The 16,734-nt window shown below is 45.3% G+C and overlaps 1 protein-coding gene and 1 long non-coding RNA gene across 2 annotated transcripts in view; one reads left to right on the forward strand and one right to left on the reverse strand.

The window, feature by feature from the left end:
• Positions 1-10,981, reverse strand: part of LOC121457585 (acyl-coenzyme A synthetase ACSM2, mitochondrial-like) — a 32,582-nt gene extending 21,601 nt beyond the window's left edge. Inside the window, exons 1-5 of the mRNA XM_041666476.1 lie at positions 10,846-10,981; positions 8,929-9,116; positions 4,436-4,646; positions 4,004-4,211; positions 1,920-2,063 (exon numbers count right to left, since the gene is read on the reverse strand). Coding sequence (XP_041522410.1) covers positions 1,920-2,063; positions 4,004-4,211; positions 4,436-4,646; positions 8,929-9,108 — 743 coding nt within the window. The 5' untranslated portion in view covers positions 9,109-9,116; positions 10,846-10,981. The remainder of the gene's footprint in view (positions 1-1,919; positions 2,064-4,003; positions 4,212-4,435; positions 4,647-8,928; positions 9,117-10,845) is intronic.
• On the forward strand, positions 9,245-16,096 carry LOC121457586. Its single transcript, XR_005975775.1, has 3 exons — positions 9,245-9,330; positions 14,176-14,337; positions 14,702-16,096. It is a non-coding gene; the product is annotated as an uncharacterized LOC121457586 (long non-coding RNA).
• The last annotated feature ends 638 nt before the right edge of the window (positions 16,097-16,734 follow it).

The following is a 16,734-nucleotide window of genomic DNA, read 5'->3' on the forward strand; positions in this document are numbered from 1 at the left end:
GTGTCTCTCACTGACCCTGGAGCTTACTGATTGGCTAGACTGGCTGACCAATGAGCTTCAGAGAGCCCCTGCTGGCTCTGCTCCTCCAGTGCTGGGGTGACATATATGCACCACCACACTTGGCTTCTTATGTGGGTGCTGGGGGATCCTCACACTTATGCAAGCATTTTGCCCACAAAGCCATCTCCTCAGCCTCCAAGTCAACATGCTAACGGTCTTGCCATGTCCAAAGCTTGGCTGAGTAGGCCTTTTTGGCCTTTGGTTCTCTTTGCTCCAAGCATCAGGGACTGCCCAAGCACAGCTGCAGTTTTCCTTGTACAGGAAAAAGCTTATTTCTTTTCTCTCTTCAGGGCAGAATAAGAGGCATCAAACTGGGGTTAAAGCAAAGATGTTGTAGGATAGACAGGAAGAACTTCTTGCAGCTGGGAGTGTACTATGGGATTCCCCTGTGTATGCTGTGAATATGTTTTACTACCATTGGTTAATGAATAAATCTGTTTCAGCCAATAGCTTAGCAGAGCAAAGTCAGGTGGGAAATCCAAACAGAGATATATAGAGAGTAGGCAAAGTCAAAGAGACGCCATATAACTGCCAAAGGGTCTGAGCAGTCGGGAAACTAGGGAGCAGTCTCTGCCTACAGGAGTGCCCTGCTATGCTTGTATGCACACACGCATACTGAAGATGATTGATCTCTTTAGGAAATTAAGCATATTGGAACTAATTTGGGATGGCAGGAGTGAAAAGTAATGCCTTAGTTTTAAAAGTAATCTCAAAATTGTACTTTAGTTCAGCTCATGTATTAAGTTATTTATTTTGTGTGCAATTGTGTGCATGTGAAGGCAGTGTGTGTTCAAGGGAAGAGAGCACACACACATACGTATGTGTATGTATGTATATGTCTGTTGAGGCCAGAGGTGAACATCAGGTGCTGTCCTCAGGTACTGTCTACCTGTATTTTTGAGACAGGGTCTTTCACTGCCTGCCTTGGGGTTTTTCAATCCAGCTAAACTTACCAGCCTGTGAGTCTCAGGAGCTCACCAATTGCCACCTCCAAGATTTAGCATTACAAATTCAGGTCACCAAACTCTACTGTTTAAACTTTTTAAAAGCATAAATGTCCTACCTCCAAGCCAACAGTATCAGCAAACTAAATTAGTCTAAATTAGGAGTGTGGAGTACACCTCGGAAAACCCTTGTCTCACAAGCTCGGGGACTTGAGTGTGGCAGGTCACCAAACTCTACTCTTTAAATGAGGATTCTGGGGACCACACTCAAGTCCCCTTGCTTGTGTGACAAGGCTTTTATTAGGCTGTACTCCGCACTTATAATTTAATATGTTTTTAACATTAAATATTTTCAAAGCTGATAATAGCATGATCATTGCAGGAAGAACCTATGGACAAAGAGCACAGAGGTCTTCAGTTATTAGTTCACGAAGACCTTGGCACTGTACCCTCTGGTTCCACAGGTCATGTTTACCCAGTAATGAAATTGGTGCTGGCTTGAAGCTTGTGTTCTAGAAACTCCAATAACTCTGTTTACTTCATTCCTCTGATGATACTTTTCTCAGAAATCAATTTGAAAAGTAATTTGTGGTTGACAAAAAAGATGTCCTCCTGGAATCTGGGTATCATTAAAGCAAACTGCCAGGACCCCAAAGATAAGGCAGAGAGTGTCAGGGAAGAGGACACCTGCACCTGTTGCTATTTTCACCCTACTAGTGTGGTTTGAAGCAAGGAAGAGGTCTTGAGACCTTGGGTTGTCTGAAACAGAGACGCCACTCTGAAGAGTCCCCAGTTCTGAAGCCTTGCCCTTTTAGCCTCTCTTCTCAAGTTGTCTTTCTAGAAGTCTCCAGGGCAAATCGGACCCGACTTCAGTATCATCACCCTGAGTCTACAGAGGGGAAAAGCTCAGCTTACTCAGCGTCCATCTTGGCCTTGATGCCCAGGCTGGAATGGGAGTGCTCTGCCATCTTGGGAGGGCCACTGGTTCCACTAGTGAAGTAGATGGCAGCTGGTTCATGGCTTCCAGTCTCCACACAGTGATGAGTGCTGGATGCATCCCTACAAGACCAGAAAGTCAGTGTCTCAGAGCTGGCCTGGATTCTGTGACTCAGCATTCCTCACTAGCCCTCAGGATGACCAGGGCAAGTCAGAGGACTTGTCTGTGAAGGGAAGGTCTCGAGTGGTAAAATTCCTGCATCCTGGAGTGAGTCAGGGTTAGCATTTGGTTAACCATGTAAGTATGTACAAGCTACTTTACTGCTGCGAGTCTCACTTTCAACATCTGTGAAATGGGCACAACACAACCTATCCCAGAGAGTTCAATGGGAAAATTAACTCTTCAACAAAGACAGAGAGCAAACATACTTAGCTGGGACTGAATGTTATTTGAGTTGTGCTTGGCCCCAGAATGATGGCAGAAGCATAGAAGGTGAGCAGTTAATTTTTCAAGAGCTTAAAAAATAACATGCATGACATGTATACGTTTCGTGTGGAGGTCAGACAAGGACATTGTACTCCCTGAAACTAGAGCTATTGATAGTTGTAAATTGCCATATAGGTGCTGGGAATCAAACCCAGGTCCTCTGGAAGAGCGGTCAATCTCTCCAGCATCCTACATGGTTTCTTGACACTCACTTTTATTCTCTGTAATAACCCACAAGTCTCTTAGAATCTTGAACTTGAATCTTTCAAAACTTTATTTTATTTCATTGTTTATTTTCATGGACATTATTTTAAAGATCACAGCAGTAGAAAGGAAAAAAAAAGCAACTTTATTGTCTCCCTCAATGTTTCCTAAGGCACATGTTTCTAATGGAAGGATTTTAGACATGCAGCAAGAATCCCGTTTATTCAGCCAGTCTAGCTATGATATTCTGGAAAGATCATTATTCCGGAAGGACCATTGTTCTGGATGGACCTCTGTTCCAGAAAGACCACTGTTCTAGAAGGACCACTATTCTAGAAGGACCACTATTCTGGAAGGACCACTATTCCGGAAGGACCACTATTCCGGAAGGACCACTATTCCGGAAGGACCACTATCCTGGAAACTACATCTAGGGATATGGAATGTGTGAAGAAGAGACTGGAAGTCAGTGCACCAGGCATCTCTTTGATGCTGCCTCTCATTTTTTCTATGACTGTGGTGAATGGTTCTGGATGCCTTTCGGCCCCAGGCAGATCAATAGCATGTTGCTGTTTCTAGCATGTGCAAGTGAGTCACCTTCATGCCAGGATGTATTTGTGTGTGTGTGTGTGTGTGTGTGTGTATGTACTTGTGTAATGTATGCATTTATATGTGCCTAGGTAGTGTATTTGTGTGTGCATGCATGTTTATATTATATATATGTGCCTTGCAGTGTGTGTGTGTGTGTGTGTGTGTGTGTGTGTTATTCATGTGAGTATGTGCTAAGCAAACATCTGTATATGAACATTCAAAGACCAAAGCAGAGTGTCAGGTGGCTCCCTTTACTGCTTCCCGTGATATTTCCTTGAACTCTCAGTGAACCAGAATCTTAGCTTTTTGACTAGGCAAGGCTGACCTGTAAACTCTTGGGATCTGCTTGTCCTCACCTCCTAATGCAAGAGTTCCAGGCATGTGCAGCCATGCTGGCATTTTACGTGAGTGCTGGAAATTTGAACTCAGGTCCTCATACTTGTTCTATGAGTACTCTTACCCGCTGAGTCTCCTGGGGTTCTCTTTTTAAAAATGTGTCCATGGCATGGGACTCTGGGCTGCATGTGTACAAGACGGAAGTGTGTGGTAGACAATGGCCCTTACAACCATCAACACATGAAGATGAAAGTATTTGCCAGTCCTTTGTTGGAAAATCCTGGGGGCACTCTGTCTTCTTCTCAGAAGGTTTCTGCATATCCGGCCCCACCCACCTTAGGGATGATTAAATACTTTTATCTGCTTTTCTTTCTGCATGGTCTCACTCTCCTTAGCCTTGATTTCCACTTTGGGTGAGAACCTAGCTAAGACAGAAGATACTCACTTCAGCAGTGTCTTGAAGTTCAGCCATCCTTCTCGCCTTTTTTCAGACACCAGCAACTTGACTTTCAGAAAAGGGCAGTCTGGGGCCACGGTGTCCACTTCCTGGGCCACTTCATCACCAGCCACAATGGCCCTGGCATTGGATGACTGCAGCCTGTAGAGTATGTCCGTGGATTTCATCTGGATGGTTCCAGGCATGAAGACAAGGCCTGGCAAAGACAAACAGATCAAAGGAATTGTCTTCTTCCACAGAGAGAGGCTGTGGACATCCTTGGGGGCAGGCAGGGAAGGGCAGATGGGGTGTGAGGACCAGTAGGAAGGAAGGACAGGGTGTTCTATGGGGGCAGTTCTTTGGGGGAGAGGAAGCTGCATTTCTCTGCCTTCCATTTCCTTTACAAGAGAGAGTGCCCAGCCTGTGTGGGCAGTTACTAACCAGTCCGTATGCAGCCCAGGGTTACCAGCCACCACTCTGGGACTTGAGAAAGGACCACCGCCACTCGGTCCCCACGCTGGAGGCCACAGGCCCCCGAGAGGACGTTGGCTGCCTGTTGACTGAGTTCACTCAGTTCTCGGAAGTTCCACTTCAGCTCTTGCCCGCTGCCACTCACCCACCACAGGGCTGGGCGAGGAGGTCTCTTGCCAGCCTGACGAAAGAGAAGACCTGGTGAGAAGACACACGTGGGGACACAGCAAACAGAACAAATTGCAAGTCTAGGGGTAGGCTTGTTGCTCTGAGGACATTCACACACTATTGCAAAGTGTTGAAAACCTTCAAAACTTTGATTTAACTGAGGGTTAGGTCTATCAACACTATATTAAAACAGAGACTTTTAATCTGCGTGCTTTAAAAATAACAATTAAAACCCAATCTATATTACTGTGATAGATAATTTTGATTGCTAGCTGGATTGGCTTGAGGAGGCCTAAGAGATGAGCAGAGTGCACCTCTGAGGTGAGCCACAGGGATTATACAGTCAGAGCACACGGACATAGACAGACCCACAGGACTATGATCTGGTGGAGAACTCGATTTGCAAAGCTTCGAGAACACTCCCCTTTTGGATAGTCACTGTCAGTTCTGTAGGAATCTTGAGAAATCATGATGTTTCTCCCTTCCATCATGGGATTCACCCCAAAATATCCCAGCAGTGTATAAATCATTCTTTAAGCCTGACTCTTCCTGTCTTGACAACTGTATGCCTTTCTCCACGCTGTGGGACCCTGGTGTGAGAGCATTCGCTCAGGCAAACCTTTGTTCTCATAGTCAAATCCACATAAAGCTAGACCCCCACAATTATCCTTATTGTCAGGACATACTGATGGGAAAGGAGCCCTGGGCAGGAGGCACTGAACAGAGAGACAGTGTGTCTGCTCTTACTCATAATAAGCAGGACTGAGTGTCCCTGAATTCTCTAACTGCCAACTCAGGAGAGTGTAACCTACTGTCCTTTGCTCTACCCTAACAAGCTATTAATATTCTGTACTAACCTTCACCTTTAATTTGACACAAGGCCTTAGTCTAGGAAATTCACTCTTTGTACCTTTACCCCTAAGATATATAGGAAAAAACCTTGGGCCATTAAAGCAGCCCCAGAGAAAGAAATTCCTTCTCACATGGGTACCAGTGAATATAGCACCAGGATGCTTAGCCTGGGAGGACAAGCTCCATCCTAATTCTCTCACAGCCAGGCCCCTTCTGACACATAAGGTACCTGCCTTGTTAGTCTTTTATTCATCCTGGTAGCCCTAAGAAATGCATGCTTGATATCACTGCTATTTACCAGAAAGCTGCCAACTGTCTGTGTGGGTATACAAACTGGGGACCTTGTGGGATAGGAAGAACAATGAAGAACAAGGAGGATCATCAAAAGGGGAACATCAAGAGAACAATAGAGAGAACATAGGAAGAATAAATAGGACATGATAAAAAGATTTATGTGGTCTAATTTATTTCGTTTACTCTCAGACCCTATTAGTTACGTTCTTGCCTGCTAGAGTAATCCTTCTGAATCCTGAGAGGTTTCATGGGGCTTAACCCCAATATAACCCTCGATGTATGCCTGGGCATTTCCAGAGATGATCGGATGATGTGGGCTCTGATCTAATCAATGGATTAATGGCTTGATGGATTCATAATGTGGCATTGGGGGACCGTGAAAAGCAAGAAGAGGGTCCTGGGTAGAGGAAGTGATTTGGGAGGCATCCTTGCAGGTGGATCTTCCCTCCAACCCTTTTCGAATTCTCGTCCTCGGATTCAGTATTTCCCCCTTGATTATTATTAGTTTCCAGTTCTCTGGTTTATGTAACTATTTCTTTCATGACCTGTAGCAGAAAGACTTTTCCTCAGTAGTTCTAGGAGAAATAACTTTAAAAAAATCAAGAAGCTAGCTGAGGAGACCACTCACTCAGGACAGTGCTGTCCATGGAAACTCTAGGACCTGAGTTCCACCCCCAGAACACACGTTAACCAGAACCAGTCCTGGTGACACACACTCGCCATTCATGCCCTGGGGAAGCAGTCAGGCAGGTGCCTGAGGCTTGCTGTAGAGTCAGTCTAAGGTACTTGATGAGCTCCCGGTCAGTGAAAGACGTTGTCTCAAAAACCAGAGTGGTGGGGCTGAGGAAGGGCAACTGAGGTTGACCTCTGGCCTCCATGTGCACCAGCACATACCAACATGTACACACATGTACTTTAGTCTATGCAAGCATACCTACAGGCATAGAAATAGATACTGTTTGTGTTGTTAACATCACCCTTGTCACACAGTTCCTTCCTCTGGATTGAAACACGCTCTTGTGGATGGAAAGGCGAGGCTCTGGGCTCGGGAACTGACAAAACAATGAAGTCCAAGTCCGCAAGATGCGCAAGGCATGTGAATCTTCTATAGGTCAGTCCAGGTTGTTCCATGTGTAGCGAACAGCTGCTGGTGCTGTAGTTGCCTGCCAGTTGTTCCAGGAGCATCACTGATACACGGAGAAGCTGAGGGCTTCTCAGAGGCACACACATCCTTGAGTTACTCATGCTCCTGTAACTCCTCACCCACACCCCACAATTTACTGTTTCAGGCTCATTGCTTCATCAGTCTTGACCTGGATCATATCAGCCCTTCCGTCTGTCATTACACTGTTTGTCTGGCACGGGCAGCAATAGTCTTCCTGGAAGAGGCACACAACAACCTCCCACCTTGTTCCGTCTTCAGCATAGAGAATGATGCAATCTCCAGGTGAAGGTCGTGTTGCGGAGCCAGGACCTCAGAACAGCACTGTCACAGCTGCCTCTGGGTGGTCCTGTTTGACGCCCCTGCTGGCTAAGTCTGGCCTTTCTCCTGCCTTAGCCCATGTGAGCTGGTCCATCCTCCAGAAACGGATTTGAGGTGGAGGCAGGTGGTGGGCAGGTAGCAGATGAAACTCAGAGATGGACAGGATCTTGGAAGTGTCTGCCTCTCCTCCCTCTCCATCTCTTTCGCTGAAGCCCTTTATTCCCTGCCAGGTGGGCATCTCACTTGCACACTTGGGTGTCAGAGACATGTGGCTTAGCTTTCTGAGAAGACTGGCTCAATCTTGAGTTGTCGCCGATTTCCTACTATAATCCATGCTAATCAGGCTGGCCATAACTGTGATAAACACCTTGATATGTCTCTTAGCTCCAGGGTTCAGAGGCTTTGATCATTATTGCTTGGACCCATTACTCTGAGCACATGGCGAGGCAGGGCGTCATGACAGGGTCTACTCACTTTGTGACAAGAAGCAGAGACCACAGACTAAGCAAAACCCCTCAAGTTATGTTCCCAGTGACCGAATTCATCTAATCCCACCATTTAAAGCCATCACCTCCCAAACCATTGTCCCCAGCAGGAGACCAAGTGTTTAAACTGAGCCTACTAGGGCACTATACGCTCAGTCCATGACAAGCTCACCCATCCCATCTGTGCCCCAGCCCATTGCTCTTTATTTCATGCTAGGAAGAAGTCACACTGGAGAGTGTGTTGTGGGATTACTAGGTTCTTCAACATGTCCCATGTGCCTAAGACCTTCTTTTAAAAAATATTTGGAGTAGCATGTATTAGTTATACACGATCATAAGTTTTATTACAATATTTTCATACATGTGCACAATGCATTTCAATCGTATTCATCCTCCTACCAGCCTCTTCTGTCACCTTCCCACCCTTTCCCATGTTTCTCGATCGCCTTCTTTCTCCCAACTGGAGGTGGGTATGATATATGTGTGTGTATGTGTGTGTGTGTATGTGTGTGTGTGTGTGTGTGTCTGTGTGTGTGTGTATGTGTGTGTGTGTGTCTGTGTGTGTGTGTGCCTGTGGTTCCCAGGAAGTTTTATTAGTGTTGCTTCTGGCTTTGTTTATAGAAACATGGACACATTTCTAGTGGTTACACTACTGAACAAAATGTCTCTCTGTCACTCTTTAACCTTTAACTGCATATAAATCCTCTGAGAGGAGTGGGGTCCCCTGAGCTTCTCCCTACTCCATGAAATCTAGTACAGGTAATTATTAGTCACTGTGAGTTCAAGAGTAACAGCCATCTCGTGCCCAGAGATCACATTTCACACCCCCACTTCCTACGTTCCTTCTGTCCCTTCTCTCATAGTACTTCCTGAACCTCCGAGAAGGTGATAGAAATGTCCTATTGATGGAGCATTCAATAATCACTGCTTCTCAGCCCACTGGCCAGCTGTGAGTCTCTGCAGCCACCACTGACAGCTGCATATGAAGCTTCTCCGACAGAACCCCAGAACTCTCCTGCCTTTCTTTCTCCCAAGTCGCCCTACACTGCTTCAAAGAAGATGAACATCCTGTTCACAGCTCTTCTCCTGTCTGAGATGTATTAAGCATCCTGCCAATCTCAACTGAATGAACTGATAAGTGAATGAAATTGACCCAGCTGTGCCATTCTTGCTCCCATTACCTTCTCCATGTTGGCCCAGTGGTCTATCACATCACTAGCGAAGTTGAACTTGGCAGGTACTTCTTCCTGGTTGCCCCACGGTATGGGTGTTAGTTTCTTGCTATTGATTTGGAATGTACGAATGGACATCTGAGTACCCCAAAGGGTACAATATCTTGGAATTTTCCACAGCCAATGCATGGTTGGAGCTGCAAAGGAAGGAGATGTAGGTGAACTCTTCCCTACTAGACTATGAGACTCGCCGTCAGCTAGCGAAGAGAGCTGTTTCCACCCGCCAGGGTTGTTTGGTTGTATTTGTAAGTGGAATGAACCGACACTGAGTGCCTGGTTCAGACTCCTCTGTGTGCCACTCCCCTACGGCACCACCCTCCAGTTCCTGCCGCAGTGGATGTCCAATCCCAGGTAACATACTATTTTAGCTTAAAGTATGAGTGCTGGATTATTTTGTGGCTCCCTGTAGTCAGGTTACGTCAGCCCACTCACTGCCAGTGCAGTGTGGAGGGAGAGTCTATAGTCTCCTGATATTGACTTCGGCTTGGTAGTGAGATACGCTCTGGTTAATAGGATCACTATGGGTTGGTCAGATTTGCATTTACACCCCCACCCTGTGTGTGTGTGTGTGTGTGTGTGTGTGTGTGTGTGCACTGTGTGCATGCACATTTACAGGTGTGCACATGAGCATGCCCGTGAATGCGTGCAGAGGCCAGAGGAAGACACCGAGTAACCTTCTCTATGTCCCCCCCCCCCACGTGACAGGGTATCTAATTGCATCTAGAACTTGCCATTTCCCAGGTAGGCTTGCTGGCCAGAACGCCCCAGTGATCCTTTTGCCTCTGATCCCCAAGCACTGGGCTCACACAGACCCAGTTTTTTACAAGCCTGCTCGGCTTCTGAATGTGGATTCTCATGCTACTGCTGTGAGTGTTCTTACCCACTGTGCCATCTCCCTAGTTCCATTTCTGGTACTTCCCATGAGAACTAGAGATCTCAGATGAGCACTACCCTTCTTCCTGGGTCCTAGAGTGGTGCCCTAAGGAACTCACCTAAGCCCAACCCGGCCATTTCCAAACTTCCATTATTCTTCAGCTAAGTTTGGTAGGCACATCCTAGATCTATGTTTAGAAGGAAACATGTATATATTTGAGCGCTGTGGAATGCTCGGGATGCTTGCCAGTGCACCAACTGTTGACTAATACATTAACGTTGGAGTTAGTTTTGATTGACGTGCCTGAAAATGTACACTGCAGGATCTAACATAAACAGCAACTTGCAGGATTATAGCTGCTGTTATTGTTTTCTACTATATTAGCTCCAGGGAAAGATGTTCTGAGTCTATATACACTGGTCTTTGAAGTCTGTCCTGTTTTCTTCTGCATGAGATTGCAGAATTTTAAACCCGATGACCTTTGACTCAGAGAATCCAGCCAATCTATCCCCTTGGCTGGATTCCCAGTTCCCTTGGTCTAGGCAGAGGCCTTGAGAATGCTCGTCTGTGGCACTTCCATGTTCTTTCCTGCATTCTCAAAGACGAGGTGAGAGTTTCCTTTCCAGGCATGGCCAGCCATACCTAGTGCTTTCCTGGTCGCTGGTATCTCCCTTTCGATGGCTGACTCCTCCTTATTTTCTGGCCTCACTTCTTCAAATAAGCATGTACTCCTTCACCCCAGATACCTCTTAGTTTCTGCCTATGCTTCTGCCCAGCTGTCTAGCTCTCTACTTTTGGTTCCCCTTTCCTCTATCCAATGTTGTACCCCTATGAAGACCCTGTGACATTCCCTTTGTGGCTCCTAGGGGTTTTAAGATCTTGTCTTCCATGGGGGAGTTTTCACCCTCCCTGACAACTGTTACTCCTCATGACTGGTCAGAGTCATCACAGTGCATGTGCCCCCACCTTCTGTCTCTTACAGGAACACTTACTTGCCAAGCTGCTTCTGGAACTCTCTCTGGAGGTAGTTTGGTCTACTTCCCTCTTGGGAAGTAGTTCCAGAGCTCCCGCAGCCCTGGAGGAGAGAATAGCACTGAAGCAGATGGTTCTCACATCAGATCCTCCGAGGGCTCAGCTAATCATTAATGGCGCATAACTGTGGGGTGCTGCTACTCCTCCCAGTAAAGTTTGTGTGTAGTGCAGTTTTTGAGTCTGTAGAGGGTGACTCTTTAACTCAAGGGATCAAAATGAGGTTTATTCTCATGATTGACAGCAAGCATTCTCTTACCGGGAAGAGAAGGGAATTTCAGAGGCTCTACACACTGTCTTGCTGCCTTTAATCATCTCACTTGTTTGGCTTCCACCAAGGGTCTCTTTCCCTGTTCTGCCCATGACACTGTTCATTCAGTGTCACAGCTTGGATCCAGGCCTCTTGTTAATAACTTACAAGTGTGTCTCTGGCCTGGATCTCTCTCCTGGGTGTTCATCTATTTGATGGCTCTACTTGGCTGTCTAACAGGTTTTTAAGAGTAAATGCAGATAATTCGAGGCATTCTAGCCCTGCAGCATCCACTGTACCGGCGGCCTTTACAAAAGGATGGCCACCCTGTTGCTCCCACTCTCTCTGCATGAAACCTCAGGCTTCCAACCCCTTATGCCTAGACCTGGGGTATCTAACAGCTCTGCCTTCCAGCTGTGACTGCAATCTGCCTCACTCTCTTCAGTGTTCCAAACCACCATTTCCTATCTGTTTTAGGGTTACCAGCACTGTGATGAAACACTGTGACCAAATGCAAGTTGGGGAGGAAAGGGTTTATTTGACTCACACTTCCACATTGTCGTCCATCATTGAAGAAAGCAGCACAGGAACTCAAACAAGGCAAAAACCAGGAAGTAGGAACTGATGCAGAGATCATGGAGGCGTGCTGGTTAGTGGCTTGCTCAATCTGCTTTCTTGTAGACCCCAGAACCACCAGCCCACGGATGGTATCACCCACAGTGGGCTGGACCCTCCTCCATCAATCACTAATTAAGAAACTGCCCTACAGCTGGATTTTATGGAGGGATTTTCTCAACTGACCGTCCATCTTTTCAGTTTACTCTAGTTTGTGTCAAGTTGACGTAAAACTAGTCAGCATACTGTCCAGAGGAGCATTTTTGTGTTTTCTTTTCCTTTCTTCTTGCCTCTGCCCTTGACCCTCAAAGTCTGTTCCCAGAATGAGTCTGACTTAAGTCAGTCAGACCATGGAGCCTTCTGAGTAAAATACCAGGTTCTTGCTTGCTGTTCTCTACAAGGTCATGACCTCAAAGACTTCCCAGGACTCTTCCTCCCGCTTCCCCAGTCCAGTCAATGGGCCTCTTTGTCTTCCTGTCCCCACCAGACACACTCCCGCCTCAGGCCTTTGTGAATATTATTCTCTCTGCTAAAATCCTCCTCCCTAACATTCCGATGACCTGCTGACATCACATCTTTTCTGAAAGTCATCTGTGCTTGATAGTTTTTTGTCAACTTGACAAAGCTAGATTCATCTGGGACGAGGGGACCCCGACTGAAAAAAAAAACCACATCCATCAGATTGGTCTATAGGCAAGTCTGTGTAGCATTGCGTTATGCATAATTATATAAACATTCTTGATTAATGGTTGATTTGGGAAGACCCAACACACTGATGCGGTATTACCACAGGTATTACCTGAGTTGTATACATTATTTATAACATATTACATATACAAACATAAATTATGTATAAATATATAAATAAACACCATATAACTACACACACACACACACACACACACACACACACACACAATTTCACAATTTCCTGAGCAGGACATGGGACTGAGCCAGTCGGCAGCTTCCTTCTATGGCCTCTTGATGGAGGAAGGTCATTGGCTAATAAAGGAACTGCCCTGGCTCATTTTATTGGTTAGAGGATAGGTGGGAGGAGTAAACAGAACAGAACGCTGGGAGGAAGAGGAAGTGAGCTCAGAGACTACACAGCTCTCTCGGGAGCAGACGCCTCAGAGAGAGACGCCATGCCCCGCCGCCCCTAATTACTACAGCCTCTGCTTCAGTTACTGCCTCCAGGTTCTTTCTGTGAGTCCCTGACTTCCCTGCAACTGTAAGTTGTAAGATGAAATGAACCAAAGTATTTTCTTAAATATTTACTTTTGTTTGTTGTTGCTGTTGTTATTTATGTGTGTGTGATATGTCTGTGTGCAGGTTTCCAGGAAGCCCAGAAGGGAATGGCAGATCCCTGGAGCTGGAGTTACAGATGGTTGTGAGACGGATATGGATACTGGGAACTGAACTCAGGTCCTCTGAAAGAGAGCAGGACATGCTCTTAAACACCGAGCCATCTCTCCAGCTCCTTAGGGCATCAGCATGTGTCCTTTCTGCCTACTTGACCTAACATCACAGACTCCATCTTCTCTGCCATATTTCTTCTCTCTGACCATATAGATCTCATTATGCATCTTTTCTTATTGTTTGTTTTTCTTTTTAGCTTTTACACACATGCTCTTGAGGGAAGAGATTCTTATGTTCCATGATTCTTGTTTCCCAAAGCTCCAAAGCAGTTACAGGTCCCTATCCATGGACACAGTAGCATGTCAAATTAATTGTCTTTCATCCTCAAAATAACCCTGTGAAACAGGGAATTACTTCTCCAAAGTCTCATTTGTATATGTATGTACACACACACCTTATCATCCTTATGTCCTTTTTGACAATTCATACATACATAAACCATGTTGTGACCATACTCACCCTGCACTCTCTGTGCCCCCGACACCTGACTGCTCATATTCACCCTGCTCTCTCTGTGCCCCCCACACCTGCTGACTGCCTTCTTATTCCCTACAGGTTGACTCCTTTTATATCTTGGGGGGGGCTTGATTTTGATCTTCTCTGTTTGATTAGGGTTTCTTGTATCAGCATGGATAGGGCATTATATACTGGAGCAGGAGCACTCACCAACGTCTAAGCTGCTGAAGAAAATAACACCTACTTAGGATTGGTGCCAGACAGGCCTTAGAGGTCACACTGTCTTCGAGGCAGAGGCAAATAAGACTTCAGTAGGGGGTGAAAAGTATCAAATAGGGGAGGGAGGGACTGGAGAACTCAGAGAGATGGCCACATAGTTTTAGCTCTGTCTTTCATATGCCCTGGGGGATGAAGGTTAATGTCTTCAAAACTCACCTTCTTATTTATCCACAGGAAATAAAAGGAACCCCTGCTTACCACCCCCTTTCCTCTCCAGGGCCCTGTGGCAATTTTCAGTTGTTTGAAGTTTGTTCTTGTGACATCCTGTTTCCAGGGACCATGAGAGTTTCAGAGTGACCATAAGCCTTTGGGCATGCTTTCTCGATTTTGATGAGCACTGACCATTCAAGATTCAGCTTCACCATCTGTTCATAGGACAACAGTGACATCTCCAAGTCTGTGTGAAGATGCGTTGGACTGATTCTTACAGAATATGGTAAAGAAAATAGCTGGCATCTCTGTCACTGTTGTTTGACTCCCTCATAAGATCAGAAACACAAAGGTGAGGCAGGGGAGATGGCTCGGCGTATAGAAGTGCTTGCCATTCATGCCTAAAGTGTGGTGGCATGCATGTGCAATCCTAGCACTCCTAAGACATTGTGAGGCAGAGACAAGGGAACAATCTGGAAGCCTGCAGGACCAGCCAACCTGGAGTATGCTTCACAGCAGCAGAAACAAGGGAGGCCCTGCTCAACAAGGTGTTAGGAACCAATGCCCGCAAGTGTCCTCTGACCTCCAAACCCATCCTGTGGTATATGGTACAATCCAGCCCTGAAAGGTGTCTATCTTCCTTCTTCCAGACTTCCATAATAGATATTCCTGATTGCCTTGGAATCATGCAGCCATGAGCTCTTCTGTGCACTTCTGGATAGTCCTCTATATTGACTTGAAGCCCATTTTGCTGTTACTTCCCGGGGACCGATCACTGTCAGCCCACAGAATGTGGAGTCAGCTAGACTGTTCTCTGTCTTTTTCATACAGTGCTTTTAACCCATATCTAGACAGAGGGCCAACCCTAGCACAGCTCTAAAAATGAGGATATTGATGTCAATGGCACATATGATGTTGAGAATAACACTTACATGGTACATTTCAAGTCTGCTGGGCATGCGCTCAGGGATAGCATATGTAGCTAGTGTTTGTGATACCTTGGGTTACATCATTGGCGTAACAAAAACAAGCAAACAAACAACCCAAAATAGTCAAAGTCAGTTGCTTCTGGGAAGGTGAGATATTTGAATTTTGATTGAACTTAAAATATTTCTTATTTTAAATTTAATTATTCAAGTTCAAGTTATTTACATATCTAAATCATAAATAAACAATAGAAATGTAGTAACTACTGCAAACATCTGAAAAATTGAAGTCAGTACAGTTTGGAATAGGAGATTTGGAAGGGACATCTTGAATCAAATCTAAACCCCTGTATAGGTGAAGGCTCTGGGGTTCATGCCTGATGATCTCATGCATGGGCAAGATTGGAGAGGCACAGTCCAGGGAATGGCAGACAAAATCACATACAATCAAGAAAACACACAAAAATTTTATTTGTTCTCCTAGAAAATGGGGCAAAAGGGCTTACAGAGGTATTTGCTGTGATGCTTTCAGGTAGATAAGCCATGGAACTCTGTCCTCACAGGGATATCTGTCTCTGCCAATTTGTCAGTAAATATTTATGAAAAAGACACAGACATGATCAAAACATATTTCTTCCTATTTGAAAGAAGAACAGATAATAATGTATAAAATGATTTAACTAATTTTAGATACTGCTAAGCACCAGTCAGAAGTCAGATCACGTCACATTTTCATTGAAAACCAAACAGTGAATCTTAATATAAAATAGACATTTGAGTTTTGCCATCATCATAAAAGGACCACGTTATGGAATATTAGTTTAAAATATGTTACATTTATTTGCACTGTGGAATATTTGTTTAATGATGTGTTGCATTCTTTAATGTTGTATTTTTTTAACTCTGAAACTGTTATTTTGCCTCCCTAAAACATCTGATTGGTCTAATAAAGAGCTGAATGGTCACTAGCTAGGCAGGAGAGGGAGGGGTAGGTGAGACTGCCAGGCAGAGATAATAAATAGAAGGAGAAAAAGAAAGGGGGGGCAAGTAAAGGAGGAGAGAGGATGCCAGGGGCCAGCCACCCAGCCACACAACCAGCCATGGAGTAAGAAGGAAAGAAAGGTGTACAGAATAGAAAAATGTAAAAGCCCAGAGGCAAAAAATAGATGGGATAATTTGAGAAAATCTGGCTAGAAATAAAACAAGCTAAGGCCAGGCGTTCATAAGAAAGGACAAGTCTCCGTGTATTCATTTCAGAGCTGGATGGTGGGCCCCCAAAGAGCAAAGGTTAAAAAAAAAAACCAGCTACAGGACTGCCACTCAACTCAGTGCTGGCTTCCCACCTCTTCACACCCCTTCTAAAGCTCTCTCAACCTCAGTAGGGCTGCTTCCTGCCTGCTCCTTGAAGGCACGCCCGGCCCAGCCTTTGTACAAATGACTCTCTCTTGTCAGATTGCTTTTCTCCAGATTTCTACTTGAATATCCCCCTCTAATCTTTCAAATCTTTGGCAGATTTTTTTTTTCACCATCTCAGTCATCTCAGTAAAGCTTACCTTAACCACCTACCTACTTAAAACCGCAAGCTGCCTCCAGACTGGTTCTCCTTCCCTCCTTTACTCTATTACCAGACTCTATGCTCCTTAATCCTAGTCGCTTTTAACTTTATAGAAAAAAATTTCAAACATTTTTGCTTCTGTCTTTGTTCCCTAGGACTTAAGCTTTGTTAAGACAGAGATGCTTGCCTGACTTGTTTATTG

This window comes from Microtus oregoni, unplaced genomic scaffold (genome assembly GCF_018167655.1).
Source record: "Microtus oregoni isolate MIOR12 unplaced genomic scaffold, Mior012 000016F_ref0000370, whole genome shotgun sequence".
NCBI classification, from domain to species: Eukaryota; Metazoa; Chordata; class Mammalia; order Rodentia; family Cricetidae; genus Microtus; species Microtus oregoni.